The sequence below is a fragment of the Colobus angolensis genome, unplaced genomic scaffold, assembly GCF_000951035.1.
Source record: "Colobus angolensis palliatus isolate OR3802 unplaced genomic scaffold, Cang.pa_1.0 Scaffold113, whole genome shotgun sequence".
NCBI lineage: Eukaryota > Metazoa > Chordata > Mammalia > Primates > Cercopithecidae > Colobus > Colobus angolensis.
This window is the reverse complement of record NW_012112364.1, coordinates 4,835,263-4,854,481: the sequence shown is the minus strand read 5'-3', so window position 1 is coordinate 4,854,481 and position 19,219 is coordinate 4,835,263. Positions and strand designations below refer to the sequence as shown.

The window sequence follows — 19,219 nt, the reverse complement described above, 5'->3', positions numbered from 1 at the left end:
CAGGTACACAGATGGATCTGGAGGCCATTATCCTTAGCAGACTAATGCAGGAACAGAAAATCAAATACTGCATGTTGTCATTTATAAGTAGGAGCTCAATGATGAGAACATGTGGACGCATAGTGTAGCAGGACCAGCTGCAGACAAAACTCCTCAGACACCAAGTTAAAGAAGGAAGGGGTTTACTCGGCTGGTAACATCGGCAAGACTCCTGTCTCAAGAGCTGAGGTCCCTGAGTGAGCAATTCCTGTCCCTTTTAAGGACTCACAACTCTAAGGGGATCTGCGTGAGAGGATTGTGATCTATTGAGCAAGCAGGGGGTATGTGACTGGGGGCTGCATGCACTGGTAACCATATCGGAACAGAACAGGACAAGGATTTTCACAGTGCTTTTCCATACAATGTCTGGAATGTATAGATAACATAATCGGTTATGTCAGGGGTCGACCTTTAACTACCAGGCCCAGGGCGCAGTGCCGGGCTGTCTGCCTGTGGATTTCATTTCTGCCTTTTAGTTTTCACTTCTTCTGCTGCTGTCTAGACCAGGGCGCTTTCACAAGGACAAGGGGTCCACTCAGAGTCCATGCTTCATTTCAAAATCTGAATCCCAGATCCACAGTATTATTCTCTGTGTATGAAATCAATGTTACATGAGGAAAAAAAAAAAAAAAAAAAGATCTGCCTTCCAAATATATTTGAGAGTGAAAATTTCAGGGTGAAGAGGGTCAAAACTAACATGTTCAGAAGAAAAAAAAGAGGTTCCATCCTTGATTTGAAATACCATTCCCACCTATTTTTACTATTCCTGAGTCATCAGAAATTTGTATATTCAGGAATTTTAAATTTGTTCCAGACTAAAGTTTAAAATGCCTTAGTATAAATCCAATTTTTAAGTCAACCTCTAAGAATATAACTCAGTCATTGTTTAAAATCTTCTCTTATCGGCTATCTATATTATCTACTGTTTTCCTCTGTATGCAACTAAGCTTGCATACTTACTAATTTCTGAATCTCTTTGAGTTCACTGAGAGATTTCTCTGAATGTATTCATGAAAGGCTGGCAATTCACCCAGAGATGAAGAAAAAAGAAGCATTACATGTTCACCAATGTGCTGTTTGAAAATACATAAAGAATGATTTTCTAAATGGAGAGGTCTGATAACCTCAAACTCCAGGATTAAATGTCTTCTGGCTCATCAATCAACACCCAGTTACACCCATTCTTATTATCTAGTCATGAGAACTAGCACTTAGAAGTGAACTGACAAGCCCCGCAAAACATGGAACAACTGAAAATTAAGAGAATAAAAACGAGAGCATTATCATGTTTAAAACAAAGTAGAGGCCAGGCACAGGGGCTCACATCTGTAATCCCAGGACTTTGGGAGGGCAAGGCAGGTGGATCACCTGAGGTCAGGAGTTCCAGACGAGCCTGGTCAACATGGCAAAACCATCTCTACTAAAAATACAAAAAATTAGCCAGGTGTGGTGGCAGGCACCTGTAATCCCAGCAACGTGGGAGACTGAGGCAGGAGATATCACTTAAACTCGGGATGTGGAGGTTGCAGTGAGCCGAGATCGCACCATTGCAACAAGAGCAAAACTCCATCTCAAAAAACAACAACAACAAAAAACAAAGCAGAGACCCATTAAGACACGAAATGGTTCAGTGCAAATTTCCGTCACTGCAGATTCATCACAAGCTTTAAGAATTACTAAAGCAAACGCTGCACTGATGAGGTATCAAACTGCATTAATACAGATGCTGCCATTTTTTTCAGAGGGGAGCAAGGTCCCTGAGGCCCCCAGGATCACACAGCTAGGAGATCAGAGGTCCGTGGAGGCCCAGGGATCATCTGCTCAGAGACATCCACAGGCCTGGGCCTGACCTAGAGCTCTGGGAGGGGAGACCAAGGCTGGGAGAGAAGGCACGAACCCAGGGGCTGCCAAGTGTCATCGAGCTTGGGTCAGGACAGGGCCCATCCTCTCAGGTCCCCTGGGAGAAGTGAAGCCTCCCTCAGAGGGCACAGCATCACCTCCCTCAACCCCAAGCCTGGCTGCCTTTCTGAAGGGGGAGCCAAATGGGCTCCGGAAGGCCTGGAACCTTCCCACGCCTCCCAGCACCAAAGGGTGCAGTTCCTGCATCACGGCCCCCAGGGAACCCCTGACCTCAACTTCCCCTAGTCACACTGACCCGCAGGCCCCTGGGGGCTGAAGACCCCCATCCCATGGAGCACAGAAGATGGCCCTGGCAGGCCCAGGCGAAGACAGGCAGGGAGAGAGGGCCCCACGGCTGTGGTCCCCTGCAGCCACTGCTGGGGCGCACGCCCTGTTGGGCTGCCATTGCTTAGACCCTCGCACCTTGCCACAAGTGTGCGGAAGAAATCATGACACAGGGTCCTGACTGAGGCTTCTCCCTGCCATGTGACAGCTCCTGAGGTCCCTGCATCAGTCTTCCCACCGCGTCCCCAGCCCTAGCGCAGCCCGGCAGGAGCTGAGGCTCCCGAGGAGTGCCCCTGGGCTGCCCACAGCTACTGTTCAAGATTCTCCGATGTCACTCACAGGGAGACCAATGCAGAGAGGAAAGGCAGTGGGGGCCACAGAGAGGGCACACCCGGGTCAGGGACACAGCACCAGCACCAGAAGTGGCCTCCTTGCACCTGCACAAGGGGCTGCCACAGTGGAAATGCAGCCGCTTCCACGAGATGGAGGATGTGAGGGCCTGGGCTGCGCTCCGCTCCGGCCTTGTTCCCGGCCTTTTCTCCCAGGCTGTGGTAGGGCATGGGAGGAGGACTCTGTCCTGGACAAGGAAACACAGCAGCACTTCTGCCCCCAAAACGGAGCCCCCGACCCTCCCCACTGTCCTCAGAGCAGCAGCACCCCTGCCCTGACTCCCAGCTCCCGCACCCTGCCCTTTTGCTAACTTGAGGTTAAAATCATCATAAAATTGTTAGCTGGTTTGTATCATTGTTAACTAAATGCTCCCACAGATACGATATTGTGCACCTGTTTTGATTTGTCCTTTGACCTGAGGTCAACTTTCCTTAATTGTATTCATCAAATTTTATTCACTTTAGATAAAAGAGAACGTTTAGTTGCTACAAATTCTGAGGCAAAACCTGAATCTATTTTATCAAAATCTGGATTTAAATATTTCCAGCTGATTCACATGCACATTAATGATTGTTAAGTGGAGGAATTCTAGTCTAAAAGGGGAAAAGATTATACGGATATACTGATTTGTCAAAAAGACACAGTTAAGATTGTATATCTCAATGCATATACATCTTACCTCACCAAAAAATTAGTAAAAGGAATAATAAAGTTGGGGGGGGGCAATGGGTTGAGGTATAGATAAAACAAAAACAGCACATGATGATAGTTGTTACGGCTGGGTGTCAGTTCTACTCCACTATTTTGTATATCTTTCAAATGCTCTGTAATAACACACACACACACACACACACACATACTTCTTTCCAGAGTTAAATTTATATTGAAAAATGTACCTGATGTGGAGGTCCCTACATCCTTCATTTCTACTGCTTTATTAGAAGCAGAAGGTTTCGTTTCAATGGTCGGCTGAATGGGATTTGAAACAAAATAATTAATGTATGATGTGTATGTCATACAATATTTAGTTAATAATTCAAGACGAAAACATAAAAGTTATTACCTTCAAATGAAGATATTTCTCAGGAGACTCTAAAAAGCCAATGAGACATACAATAAAATTACATGCAAATATGAAAAAACTAGCCATACACTCATGCAGAATTAGTATTGGGCTAAATCCTCAGGTTAACTTTAAAAATGATGACTTGGTCTGGAGATGCACTTTTTGTCATGGCAGCAACATGACAGAAATATACTGAGAAAAAATATAAATTTAGATTTCATAAAACATGCAGATAACATATCGAAAGGGAGATTAGGTTTCCAATGACTGCAACTAAAATAGAAAAGTGTACATATGGCAACAGGAATCTGATAATTAATAAGAAGAAAAATTATCTTTAACCAGAGGAGCAAATAATGATCCTGAGAAGATTAAATGCCAAAGTTGATAACGGAATGGAACAGCATGCCTTTCATGCAACACATTAGAATAATTTATATCATTATACTACAAGTATTTATTGTATTCTTTAATTTCCCCTATGATTTAGAAAGGACACAGTTATAATGACAGTTCAGTTGAATGTATAATTCATCATCAAAGAAAGTGTTCTGAATTGATCTCACTGGATATACATACAGAATAACAGTTAATTTTAAAAGTTCATTTATTTCCATACCCATATGTGCTACTGGTATGCTATGTTTCTTGTATCCTCCAGTTGAGCCATTTTTAAATTTCTTGATTAACTAATGTAAGAAAGTATATAAAAAACAACAGAGATATATTTCTCCAGAAAGAAAAAAATTGTTACAAAATTATTAGACATTAATAACCTTTTGAATTTCAAATTCAGTGCAATATTCCTTGAAAATAATAATTTTAATGTTCAAAGGATTAACTCTATAATTTGTGTTTCTAAAATTAGCTTTGTTTGGTATATCACGTTACTATTTAAAGAATGTTTATGAAACAGCTACCTTATCAAAAAATCACCTAACGGCCAATGTTTCTGTATTTAGATTAATCTCATTTGATTAAGTAACATCAATGCAACATATATTGTTCGTTCCTGATAAGTTATGGAGGAAGAGATGAGTCACTATGTTTTACTACGGTGTGAGCACTCCCTCTTGCCTTCAGTAACGTGTGCAGCGGCAGAAATCTCATTGTCTAAGTGTGATACACTGAATGGAGGAAGAGATGAGTCACTATGTTTTACTACGGTGTGAGCACTCCCTCTTGCCTTCAGTAACGTGTGCAGCGGCAGAAATCTCATTGTCTAAGTGTGATACACTGAAGCCATCGGAGGTGTTTTCTCAAGTTCCCTCTTCATTTACTTCAAAATTACCAGAACCTTATTTCTTTCCTCCTTTCTACCACCCTCACGATTCCTCTTCCTTTTCAAAAGTAATCCCTAGATCTGTGGTTATGATTTCTTTCCTTCTATATTCTTTTTATGGATTATTCCCATGACAAGTTTCCTCTTAATTTAGTGGTAGGATCTTACATCTATGGTTTCTATTTCTTTATCTCTTTGATCCTTCCCCTCTGAATACAAATACATTCAGAAATAAATGCAAAATAATGCTTTCCATTGATCCTGATATGTCTTGAACTGCTAGTCAATGCCCCTTCTCCCAGATTTCTCTAAAGGGAAGCTATACCCTTGCTACTCAGTGTGTGGTCCAAGGACCAGCAGCATTGGCATCACCTGAAAACTTAAGAGACGGAGAATCCCAGACCTGCTGAAACAGATTGTGCATTCTTAACAAGGTCCCCCGCTGACTGATTAAAATTTGAGAGAGATGCTCTGGTCTACACTGAATGTGCTTCCACATCCCTTTTACCTTTTTGGATTCTATTTTCGAGTTCCTCCTTAATATGTTCCCTAAGTTGAGACTACGTTACAAGTCATACAATTTCTAATGGACTGTCTACATAGCTATGACTCCCTTGAACTCTCCGTAACTAACACTATGCTCTTCTTTCCAATTCTCTTCTTTTGGCTTATATGATGGTATCCTATGAAATAACTTTTTTTTTTTTTTTTTTGAGACGGAGTCTTGCTCTGTCACCCAAGGTGAAGTACAGTGGTACAATCTTGGCTCACTGCAACCTCTGCCTCCTGGGTTCAAATGATTCTCATGCCTCAGCCTTCCAAGTATCTGGGATTACAGGTGCCTGCCACCATGCCCAGCTAATTTTTATATTTTTAGTAAAAGAGACAGTGTTTCACCATGTTGGCCAGGCTGGTCTCGAACTCCTGACCTCAGGTGATCTGCCTGCTTCAGCCTCCCAAAGTGCTGGGATTACAGGCATGAGCCATCGCACCCAGCCTAAAAGTAACAACATTTTATGACATTAAATTATAGACATATATGGCTGACCATATATGCTTATGTTCATCTATGGTAGATGCAGAGCTCTGCATGATCGGGAACCTGGATCCTTAATACTGTCAAAATGGTGAGGAAGACAGCAAGAAAAGAAAATTTTGTGCCCCTTCTCTGACAAGTTTTGGTAGCGAAAGCTTACCTTGTATTGTTTCTGCCTTTTTAATACTCCACACTTTCTTGTTCTGAAAAATTATTTCATTTTACCACCCTCTATAATATATATCTGCTCCTTTTCCCTTCATTCTTTTCCCTTTACTCCCTGTACTCTCTGCCTTCCTCATTCAACATTTCCTCTTTTACTCCTTTTCTCTTTCTTCTTTCCTTACTTTCCTTAGGGTTTACAGCTTCTTGAAATGAAACCAGTAGTTCAGCTCCTTTATTAGCACTCTCAATTTAATTTGTTGCTGACACCTAATAAGATATATAACTTAACATTTCACCTCTCTTTTTTCTTACTATGCATTTAATAGGTGATTTTCTTCGGCTATTGGAATATATCAGTGATGATGTTTTAAAACAAATATTCTGTAAATGATTTTTAAGTGAAATACGGTTTTTACCTCTTAGCTGTTCATTTAGTGTGATTTTTCCTTTCTGTTCTGCAGCCCCAGATAATTCACCAACATACTTCTGTGAAAGATTCTCAGAGATACTCTGTTCAAATTAATATCAACAAAGAGTTTCAATTAAAAGATAATACAAGTTCCACAAAAATTTTCTAATAACTTTCTTGAAACAATTGAATTTCCCATTTTAAAAGGCTAAAAAATAAGAGAAGCATATATTGAAAACTAAAACATTTCAATAGAGAACCTCATATATGCTCACAAATCAAGGTTATTTTTTATCTTTATGTGGCTACCGACTCTGTAAACCAAGCATGGAAGGCCAAAGGAAACACATTCACAGTCAAATATTAGCTTGTGTGCTTATTTCAGCTAAAAAAAAAAAACCTGACTTCAAAATACCTCACTCTACTTTGCATTCCCCACCAAAAATAGACATTTAAAAAACATAATACACTTACTATAATATTTACAGCATTAAACATTTAAAATTTTTCTAACTATAGAATTTTTAGTGTTAAAATAAGATACTTAGCATTACAGGAAACTTCAGCATTTGCCATGTTGAGTATAAACAGAACATTATAGAAGCTGCTTCATTTAGGCACATAAGGAGTTGGAAAAATCTAAATAGTTTTTGGTAAAAAATATTTACTGACAGAAAAAGTGCTTGAATAAAATGACAAAGTAGTAGTAAACACTTCCTTAGATTATGTTTAAATAAAAGGAAGCAAATATTAGCAATACTAAGCAACTCTTTCCAAACTAAGAAATCACCTCAAAAATATAGTAAGCCTTATTTTTTTTTTTTGAGATGGAGTCTCGCTCTGTTGCCCAGGCTGGAGTGCAGTGGCATGATCAGTGGCACGATCTCGGCTCACTGCAAGCTCCACCTCCCAGGTTCACGCCATTCTCCTGCCTCAGCCTCCCGAGTAGCTGGGACCAGAGGCACCCGCCACCGCACCCGGCTAATTTTTTGTATTTTTAGTAGAGACGGGGTTTCACCATGTTAGCCAGGATGGTCTCCATCTCCTGAGTAAGCCTTAATTTTAAGAAAGGAAGAGTAAGAACATTTATTTATGAATCATCAAAAATCCACTAGGCACTTATTTGCATATTTTCTTTCCTAAACATTATAATAAAAATGATTATAATGATGGTTACCCCACTTCCTGGTCATTCTATGATGTAAGAATAAAATAATGAACAGATATGATCCATTTTTCTCTCTGTCCAGATTTCCTTTTCCTAGGCTTTCACATGGCTGACTCTTTCTCAATTTTTAATTGATAGATTACATTTCACATGCATAAAGATCTTCTCTGACTACAGAATTTCACTCCCACTACCATCCTAACTATACACTGCTTCAATAACATCTAACCTAAAATTCTGTTTTCCTTATAGAAAGCATGTACAGTAACTTACAAGTGTTAGCTGTTTGCTTGTTTTTCTCTTAGTACTATAGCATGAGCCCTCATCCCGTATATTCTGTGTCTAACTGCCTAGCACATAGTTGGTACTCAGAAACAGAAAGGTATTCAATCTCAAAAGATTTTAAAATGTCTTGGGAAGATCTCAAGTGCTAAATCACTGTATTGCTATATAATATCTCTAGCCATAGTCTGTTGAAACTTATAATACCCCGAATTAGAAATCTACTTGTGCATTCTAACTCTCCATTCTTTCTTGACACTGCTGCCAATTTACTGTCCTTCAGGTTTACACAAAACATCTCCAATATTTATCAAGTCACTGAATGCCACTGGGACCATTTTGTCTTACATTTGTATACACACTTACCAGTTAACAAAATGTTTTTCTATTTCTTACCATATTTGCTCATTACACATACCTAAAGGGTACCTTCCAGTATTGTTTTTATAAAGGCAGTAACTGATGTTCAAATAGGTTAAATAATTTTTTTACAATAATCCACTGATACTAAGAAAAAGAACAAAGACAGTAACATGTTTTGACTTCAGCTTGGTGCTGGGTAGCAATATGCAACAGCTGCTTCTATCTAAGAGGTCGAGCCTTTCCCATGTCTTTCCATGGGTGTCACCTTAGAATGTCATCATTTGCCACAAAGATACCCAATGCGTTCTATTTTTAAAAAAGATTTCTACTTATTAAAACAACATTAAACCAAATTGTTGTTATTATAGCATGAAGTATTTACTATTCGCCATGCTTTTCTTTCTCCTGAAATATTCCTTGCAGATCTGTACTGGATAATCCAAATGTATTAAGGCTTTCAAGTCCCAGGCATTACCTCTTCAAGTTCCAAGTTGTGAAAAACTACAGTCCAAACGGTTTTTCTCTGAATCTCATTAGAGATGAGATATACCATACACATCCAGATATACCATACAGTCATATATGTGGCCCTACATTGACCTGGAATAATTCTTTAGTTTTTACATAAACTTAACTTCATAACCCAAATTGACTCCTTCTGACTTTTAAGGCTTTATTTTTTCACTGTTTTATCCTGGCTTTTTAAATGAACCCCGCAAATTAGAAGAATTCTACTATGAGGCGAGAAAGTTTTATTAGAGCACAGTTACGCCAGTTTGCTAACATATTATCTATGAGTGCTTTCACACTACAACAGCAGGGTTAAGTAAATATGACAGAGACCACATGATCTAAAATATTTCCCACCTGTCTCTTTACAGTAGAAGCTTGCCAATCTCTGCTTTATACCATGAACAGAATGCCCTAATACATTGTGACTGCCCTGCTCAAAATTCTCCAATAAATCCATACAGCAAACATTGCTGGCTCCCTACTCAATAGCCATTTCTTTTTCTTTCTTGCTGGAGAAACACAAGAGTATTGGGATATTTATGATACTAATATGCTTCCCCAGCTCCAAAAAGAGAAACAGTTATCCTAAGCTAATCACAGTAACTCCATTTGCTTTCCCAGTGCCTGGTTAGGAAAGAACATGTGATGTAACTCAGCCCATAAAATGTTGCAGGAAGTTCACTGCATAATTCTGAGATTTCTCTCTATTTCAAAAAAACATGTGAAGAAAATCAGCCCTTCTAGCCTTTGGATATTGTATTGTGAGAACACCATTTTTGGAGCTGTTGCTAATTAGCCAATCACGAAAGGGGACATGAACAATACACGGACAACAGCATAGCTGAAAGAGGGACAAGTGGGATCTGATGATATCACTGAACCACCAAAACAACTCTGGTCCCTACTGTTTTAGCCACTTTTATTTATCTCATCTAGTATTTGCAGCCCAAAGCATTCTACTTGGTAAATTTCTCATGGTCTACAGGATAAGATTTACTCACTTCTATAGTATAAAAAAGGCAGTCATAAATTTGCCTTAGCTAGGTATTCACTTTATTCCCAACCACCCACATCTCACACTTTTCACACTAGCAAAAGTGAAGTGCTTGTAAACCCTGCAAAGTTCACTTAAGCATATTACCTTTTGCACTTGCTGCTCCTTCTGCCACAACTTCATTAGATGTTCCTTCTGCCAAACACACAATCTCGTAAGATGTTCCTTCTGCCAAAAGTGCAGTCTCATTAGACGTTAGTTCTGCCATACAGTCTTGTTAGATATTCCTTCTTTAAACATCATTCTCTGCTTCCTGACCTATAAAAGTTCAACTAACCCTGCCTTCTTACCTTAAATCCTACCCACTTAAAGCTCTCATTTCTCACCACATAAAGTGTCTGGCACATATTGAACAATAAATACATAATAAAGGACAAATATAAGCTTCCAGAGGGCATCTTAGCACACAGTAAGCACTTAATAAAGTAGCAAGTTATTACTTGATTACTTGATAACATTATTAGATGATAATGATATTAACAAGCTCCTGCCTGTAGTTTTCGTTTTTGTTTTGAAACAGAGTCTTGCTCTGTCACCCAGGCTGGAGAGCAGTGGCATAATCTCAGCTGATGGCAACCTCTGCCTCCCAGATTCAAACGATTCTTGTGCCTCAGCCTCCCAAGTAGCTGGGATTACAGGCATGGACCACCATGCCCGGCTAATTTTTGTGTTTTCAGTAGAGACGGCATTTCACCATGTTGGCCAGGCTGGTCTCAAACTCCTGGCCTCAAGTGATCCACCTGCATCAGCCTCCCAAAGTGCTGGAATTACAGGTGTGAGCCACCATGCCCAGCCCTGACTATATTTTTAAATGTTTGTATTCTGTGACACTAGAAAAACGCTTAACATCTGAAAGACATTTGACAGTTATTTCTTAAGTGGACAGCTCAATAAATGAATAAAAACACTGATTTTTGGAAATTCTGTTGAAAAAACACAAATGAAATAGAGACAGCTCTATTCCATTATGAGCACCTTAAACACCAAAACTATGTCTACCTCATCTTTGTCTTCTGCAACATGCAAAATCTAACTTACAGAAGTACCTTGATAAATATGCAAGAAATTAAAGGTGTACTGATACTGTCCAGATTGTACAGTGTATTAGGTGTTACATGCAGATAGCAAAGTAGCATTTTTGTTATTCCGAAACATTTTTGTACTTTTGTTATAATTTGTTGAGCCTATAGTTGGGCAATTTGAATACTGATTATGACAATCTTTTGGCTAATGGTATCAGTATCTTGTTCAAACAAAATTACTTTTACCATGACAATTGACCAGCAGGTAGAAGAACACATCTTGTTCTAAGAAAGCTAATATATGGCATTCAATTTTAAATTAGAGTAATGAAGTCAATAATGGTGTGATCTTGTTGCTAGAAGAATATGTAACATGGCCTATGCTTCTTAATAAGGAATTGCTTTTCTGACTTCTGGACTCAGCAGCTATCTTTGAAAAATAATTTCTTATTGGTATTGGTGCACACTGGCTAAGTTTTGCAGTTCTTATTACCATTTGTTTATGGTAACAAAAAGGCATTGTTGGGTTTTCAATTTTAAAGATAGTTACCTTTTTAGTGACAGAAAACACTGTTTTCCACAGTTTCAATAGCTTCTCTATCTAGTGAAGCTAGATATTAGATTGTGAACAGGCTTGAGTCAGGGGTTGAATGGTAAATTGTGGCTGAATAAAAACCTAGTGTGTTGGAGAAGTTGAATGTTTGTAATTTAAACTGCAGGGGTCTACTTATACACAGATTTTCTTCCACTTCTGGCACCTCAGACAGCAAGACCAATACTGCTCTTTCTCCCTTTCCTCAGCTTGATCAACTTGAAAACTATGAGGATAAAGACTTATCATGACCCACTTCCACTTAATGAATAGGACACATTTTCTTCCATATGATTATCTTAATAACAGTTTATCTTCTCTAGTTTACTTTATCTTAAGAATACAGTGTATAATATATATAGCATATGGAATACGTCTTAACTAACTATGTTATCAGCAAGGTTTCTGGTCAACAGTAGACTATTAGTAGCTAAGTTTTGGGGAAAATAAAAAATCATATACAAATTTTCAACTCCATAAGGGATTGGCAACCCTAAATCCCACACTGTCCAAGGACCAACTATAATATTCATTTACTAAATGCACACCACTTATTTTACAAATTAAATAGAATATTCAATTTTATAACAACTTCAATTTATAATATGACTATAAAGAAAATACACAACATCCTAAAAGTATTTTTTTCTTATTTATACAGATATTATACAGAATTTTAGAAATCATAATTAAATAATTTTTTTCAGACAATACTGTTTGCCATTATAAATTACCTACAATGAAGTTCTTAAATATTTCTGAAATCTACTGAGAAAAAAATTAAGAATGTGCAATTTACAAAGGAATTTCTCAAACTTCTCTTACTTTTTTATCTATGGTACAACCACCAAGAGTAATTCACTATCAGAAGTCTTACCTAGATCGCTATTTTGAGAAGTGTTTCTTGGTATATTTTTTTCTTTGTAGTCAGAAAGTTGTTGGCAAATTCTAAGTATAAAAAATAAATAAAATTACTATTAATATTTTAATACCAATATAAAATATTTACCAAATATATTAAATTCTTCTAAAAAGTGAGGATTTTGTTGCCTTATTTCGGTAGGCAATTACAGAGATTTAACAAGATTAACATTTTTAAAATTTGAAGCAATAAAATAATCTGTTCTTAAGCTTTATTGCTGAAACTATCTTGGAATTCCAAATAAAACCCAATGTGTGTTTTTTCATAGGTTCTAATATTCATATATTATAATCTTCAGAAAATATTTTTAAGTCCTAATTTTGCAAAAACATAAGAGTCCTAATTTTGCTTATTAGTTGTCTTATTCTTTGTGGCTTGTAATTCAGGGATTCTCAATATCACCCTCTGCATAAGGGAGATTTGAGACTTTTTACCACCTGAGAAAAGACATTACAAGGATAAAAAGGAGCTGCAGGGTACAGATCTGGTAGCAAAGAAAAGAAACTCTGAATGTCAAAACCTGGCTTACACTACTATTCCTTCTCTACAGACTCAAACTCTGAACAAGCAGACCTTTATTACAGTGATGCATAATCTCCACATTCATTTCCAACTGACATGGAAGACAAAATGTATTTGTAAAGGAGATGTATGTTGACATTTTCTTATTTCTGAGGGACGTATTCACAATATATTTCCACACAACATCTCAAGTGTTACTCAGCTTCATTCTCATCTCATAGATCACCTTACATGAATACTTTTGTAGTGTAAATCGCAAAGACTCACACCGTCTCCACAGGGTTAGCCAGCAAATAGTCAAATGATCTCCCAGTGAGTGACTGTGCAAGATATGTAGCACTTTCAAAATTTACGTGTCATCCTTATGCAGGGGCCATGCAAATTTTCTCTGTATTGTTCCAGTTTTAGGATATGTGCTGCCAAAGGAAGCACAAAGCCCTACTTTTGTATATGGATAGTGATGAGTCACAGATGAGCCTTGACTCTGATAAATCCAACTAACCTACTGAGATTCCGAGAATTCTACTGAATGGCTTCCTATGAGGTAGAATTTGAAAATATTTTTAAAACTTCAGGTAGAGATGCAAGCAGTTTGGGAGATTTTCAATACTGTGGAAAACAGCTGTCTTGAGGGGCCCACTGCTCTGCATAAGGGTGATATGAGACTTTTTACCGCCCAAGAAAAGACATTATAAGGATAAAAAGGAGCTTCAGGATACAGATCTGGTAGCAAAGAAAAGAAACTCTGATCTCTTTCTACAACATGATTTGAGCCTCTCTGACAGTTTAGAACAACCCTAACTCACATTCACACTGAAGAAAAGGTCAACAAGGGCTTCAAAGGATAACATACCATGAAGGTCTTAGCTATGTCTAGGCTAAGCTGTGGGTTCCACATAGGTTTTACGTGTCGGGGGAAGGGTCACTGTGCTGTTTGTGGTGAAAGCCAGAAGGCCCAGCTGCCAGAACAGGGTGCTGGTGCTTTGGGAACAATGGTGTAGGAACAATGGGAACACATAAGCTTAGGTATGTGAACTAAAACAGCTGTAACTCTGAAGTCTATGCCTGTATCACCATGAGGACTGAGGGTTCTGAATCCAGTAAGGGCATCCTGGTGGCAAAGGTCAATCATTAATAGACTGCAAGACCAGTCTCAATGGCATCGATGCAGCAACAGGATCGACAGAAAGAACAGACTGACTAGAATGTCTTTTTTCTCTCCTCCTTCTGACTTGTAAAATGATTTCCTACCTTGGAATTAGGGAACCCCTTCGGTTCTTGAAAAAATCAAAGAGGAGGATATAGGAGATAGCCCAAAGAAGACAGTACAAGACTTTCTGCTAAACTGTCCATTTCAAGCCCCAAATAACTAATTAGAAAAATAAAAACTGTTACACTATTTGCATCCCTTGTACAAGGGTTACTCTTGGAATAAAATGGACAACATTGAGATTCCTAAAGATAAAGGCTAAAAGTCCTGAGATAAAGAATCCTGCATCAATTGCCACTTCTATCTAGTCTAGCCTTTTGCTTGATTTCTGGCTAAATGAAGTAGACTAAATCACTGCCTCTCCTGAACTGAACTAAGAAATATCATACAAGATTTGATAGTTGTAAGTATTTTAAACCTTACCATTTTAGTGTTAATAGCCTTTCAGTGTAAACACTTACTTCACATAATGCCTAGAAAGAGCATAGTCCTCTGCTGTTCGTCCGTACATATCTTGAGAAAAGACATCAATATTTAGCTGAAGAAGAATGCTGACCATAATTTCTGATCCACAATGTACAGCAAGCATGAGGGCTGTTCTAAAATAACAGAGATAAACTTCACTGTTAGGGACTCTAAATTTTAAAAGCTAATTTGGTATGCCTTACCAATTTAATATCTTACCTGTCCATGTCGAATTAAACATTTACATGTGTTAACATACATAAGCATCAGAGGTGCAGAAGCATTTGTCTTTGCAAATTTGTCTTTGCAAATTACCACCAAGGCTAAAAGAAAGGGACAAAGAGGAGGCCTCTTGTCCCAGTCAACTATTACATAATAGAAGTTGCTAAATAAAGTCCTTTGATGGGCAAGAAACCATGCTGTGGTCACTTATCTAAAGTAGGCAAAGTTTTAAGTAAAGATTTCTCCACTGCTTTCCTGGACTTACATGTTGTAATTAAAAATAAACTAAGGGACCTATCAGTAAGAGCTGTCTGGAAGGTGAAAGCAGTAACATTAATAATTACGGTAATAATAGCAGTCACAGGATTCTCAGTTAACGCTGATGGTAACCCAGTGTGTGCTAGGAACCACATTCCATGCTATATATATAATCTTTCTTTCTTACACACAGCCACCCATGAAGGATATATTATCCCCCTTTATTATCCTTTTCATACAGGGCAACGTATTTGGTGACAAGTAATGTTTCCAAGGTGATATGGCTTGGCCGTGTCCCCACCCACATCTCACCTTGAATTGTAGTAATCCCCACATGTCAAGGGCAGGACCAGGTGGAGGTAATTAAATCATGGGGGCACTTTCCCCTATACTTGTCTTACGGTAGACAGTCAGTCTCATGAGATCTGATGGTTTTATACATGGAAGTTCCCCTGCACAAGCGCTCTTGCCTGCTGCCATGTAAGACTTTGCTCCTCATTCACCTTCCACCATGATTGTGGGGCCTCCCTACTTCAGAAAACTAACAAAACTAACATGAAATCCCTTCAGCTAATGTAAGTTCATATGACAAAAACATCACATCACAAACATCAGTCAACATAATAAGAGAAGATGAGTCCTACATATGCCCTTCTTCACACTCCCCAGTCCAAATAATTGTCTTGCTACTTAACCGATAATTTGTGTTGGTATTTTTTACTATATCCCAGTAAGTTAATCTTCTTATTAATTTATTATTTCTGACTTGAGTGACTGTTACTACTCTAGAGCAATACAAGTTTAAAAACAACAACAACAACTAGTTGAGAACTAAGCTCTAATTTTTTTTTTCTTTCCCGAATTCCTATCTAAGGGGTCTGGTGAGTCATGCCTTACAAACCATAAATTCTCATCAGATGGGTTTTATTGAACCCTATGTATCAGGACTTACTTTCCAACCTGACTGGCATAACACTATGAGACAAGGGAAAAAATCGAAATATTTTATCCCCAAAAACATTTCTTTGCAATAGCTTGAAATGGCCCTGCAAAGCTGTCCTTTGTGGGGGAAAATCTGCATCTGTAAAGAATCTCTATTAACACAACAAGATCTTTTTCTTCCAGGCCCTCCCAACTCTAAAGAGATTAACTAATAGTCTACAATCTTTTAAAAATCTGGGCGGGGCACGGTGTGGCTCACACCTAGCGCTCTGGGAGGCCGAGGTGGGAGGATCACGAGGTCAGGAGATCGAGACCATCCTGACTAACACAGTGAAACCCCGCCTCTCCTAAAAATACAAAAAAATTAGCTGGGCGTGGTGGTGGGTGCCTGTAGTCCCAGCTACTCGGGAGGCTGAGGCAGGAGAATGGCGTGAACCCAGGAGGTGGAGCTCACAGTGAGCCCAGATTGTGCCACTGCACTCCAGCCTGGGCGACAGAGTGAGACTCTGTCTCAAAAAAAATAAAAAATAAAACAATAAAATAAAAATAAAAGATCTGAATAAGAAACATTTGTCATCTATTGTCTCTAAGGGCAACCACTATAAGTTATCAAAAGAACCTTGGTCTCCACAATGTTTTATCTTAACCTGAACATTTCCCAGGTCTTTAGACAAACTCAACCAATTAACCAATTGTCAACCAGAAAATGTTTAAATTTACCTATACCCTGGAACCCCCAGCCCTTTGAATTGTTCTGCCTTTCTGGATCAAACCAATGTATTTCTTAAATGTATTTGATTGATGGCTCACACCTCCCTAAAATGTATAAAACCAAGCTGTGCTTCCATCACCTTGGGCCCCTGTTCTCAGGACCTCCTCAGGGCTATGTCATGGTCACTCACATGTGGCTCAGAATACATTTCTTCAAATAGTTTACAGTTTGACTCTCTTTGTCAACATAGTGTACCTTTTAAAGTTGTCAACAGCATTTAAATTTGCTTTCTTCTTTACTAAAAATTCCACCATTTGCTGTTTTTGTTCATGTACAGCAAGTAAAAATGGTGTAAGTCCACCCTGTGAAAGAGCAAAAACAAAAAAGATACTTGTACATTCATGTTTATATCAGCACAATTCACAATTGTAAAAATATGAAACCAGCCCACATGTCCATTAATCAACAAGCAGATGTCTACACAGACACACACCACGGATTGCTACTCAGCCATAAGAAGGAATGAAATAAAGGCATTCACGCTGGATGGAATTTGAGAACATTATTCTAAGTGAAGTAACTCAGGAATGGTAAACCAAACATTACATATTCTCACTCACAAGTAGGAGCTAAGCTATGATGGCTGCACTAAAATCGCAGAAATCACCACTAAAGAACTTATTCATGTACAAAAATAAATAAATAAAATAAAAATATCAATATTTAAAGTAAAATCTTAATTATTTCTAAATATTTTTATTCAGGTTTTGCTTCCAAATATGTAAAACTGACCCTCAACATAGGTCAATGTTAAAAGAAATGCCCATCAATCAATGAGGGGATAAAGAAACTGTGATATATATATATATATACAATGGAATACTACTCAGTCATAAAAGGAATGAATTAATGGCATTTGCCACAACCTGGATGGGATTGCAGACTATTTTCTTAGTGAAGTAACTCAGAACTGGAAAATCATACATCTTACGTTCTCAGTCATGGGAGCTAAGCTATGAGAATGCAGGGGCACAAGAATGACACAATGGACTTTGGAGACTCAGCGGGGAGGCTGGGAAGGGAGTGAGGGATAAAAGACCACAAATTGGGTTCAGTATATACTGCTCAGGACATGGGTGCACCAAAATCTCACACATCACCACTACTAAGAACTTACTCATGTAACCAAAATACCACCTGTTCCCTGCAAATCTATGGAAATTAAAAGTTTAAAAATAAATAAATGCATTTCAAATATTTTGAAAATAAAACTAGTTGATCTATACCTTGTTTTCTGATTCAATATTTGCACCATAAGAAAGTAGTTTTTTTGTCATTGATTTATCCTCATTATAGATGGCATAATGTAGAGTAGTGTTGCCATAGACATCTGGGATATTTGGATCAGTGCCATGTTCTAGTAAAATAGTTGCACATTCCTCTTCCTGACATTGGACAGCCTGTCAGTATTAGACCAAGAAATATATCGTAAATTCTAGGAAGTGAAAACAAACATTCCACAGGTTTGACCAACTAGTTATACTCAAATGAGATAAATACATTTTTATTCTATATACTGAATTCAAATCCGCTCATGCTGAAATAGTTGGCTACTGTATACGTTTATGAGAGCTGTCCTCTTTTCCCCGTCCAAGACGTGAAGTTGACATTTTCTGTGCAGCAGGAGTTTTACCACTTCTGGATGGCCATTGGCACAGGCCAAATGTAGAGCAGTCCCGAGAGTGGGAAGACTTTTTAGTCATAGTGCATTATCTAAAAACATACAGTGATTCATTGTAAACACTGAATAGCTTGCTATTCTCCTGCCTTCAAAACAAATATTTAATTTTCTTGTGAAAAAAACACAGTATTTATCAGCTTTTACTACTCGCTACATTAATAAAAGAGCAGCCAATTTGAACAGAAAGATTGTGGCCCTCAGATTCCATTCACCTTGGGCTGCAGTCCCACTTTAAATTAAATGCTGCCACTTTCTAGCTATTGCTTAGCTATTTTGTGCCTGAATTTCCTCATCAATAAAATGAGAATGAAAATAGTAGCTCTCCCATTGGAAACCACTATGATGCCTAAATGAGACTCTATGCAAAGCATTTAGAACAGTTCCCAGCACAAGTAACAGCTCAATAATTATTAGATATTATAATTTTTGCTATTACTAAGGGAGGAGACCACCCCTCATATTGTCTTATGCCCAATTTCTGCCTCCAAAGAAAGAAGAAGTAAAAACTACAAAGGCAGAAATGAAATCCACAGGCAGACAGCCTGGCGCCGCACCCTGGGCCTAGTAGTTAAAGATCGACCCCTGACCTAACCGGTTATATTATCTATAAATTCCACACATTGTATGGAGAAGCACTGTAAAAATCCCTGTCCTGTTCTG

The 19,219-nt window shown here is 38.3% G+C and overlaps 1 protein-coding gene across 1 annotated transcript in view; it reads right to left on the bottom strand.

Moving 5' to 3' along the window:
- Nucleotides 1–2,180: 2,180 nt before the first annotated feature.
- LOC105524067 (POTE ankyrin domain family member A-like) overlaps nucleotides 2,181–19,219 on the bottom strand; it is a 21,915-nt gene continuing 4,876 nt past the window's right edge. Inside the window, 8 exon segments of the mRNA XM_011959187.1 lie at nucleotides 2,181–2,361; nucleotides 2,563–2,800; nucleotides 10,039–10,119; nucleotides 12,443–12,513; nucleotides 14,681–14,818; nucleotides 17,074–17,180; nucleotides 18,105–18,278; nucleotides 18,440–18,555. Of these exon segments, the coding sequence (XP_011814577.1) occupies nucleotides 2,181–2,361; nucleotides 2,563–2,800; nucleotides 10,039–10,119; nucleotides 12,443–12,513; nucleotides 14,681–14,818; nucleotides 17,074–17,180; nucleotides 18,105–18,278; nucleotides 18,440–18,555 (1,106 nt within the window).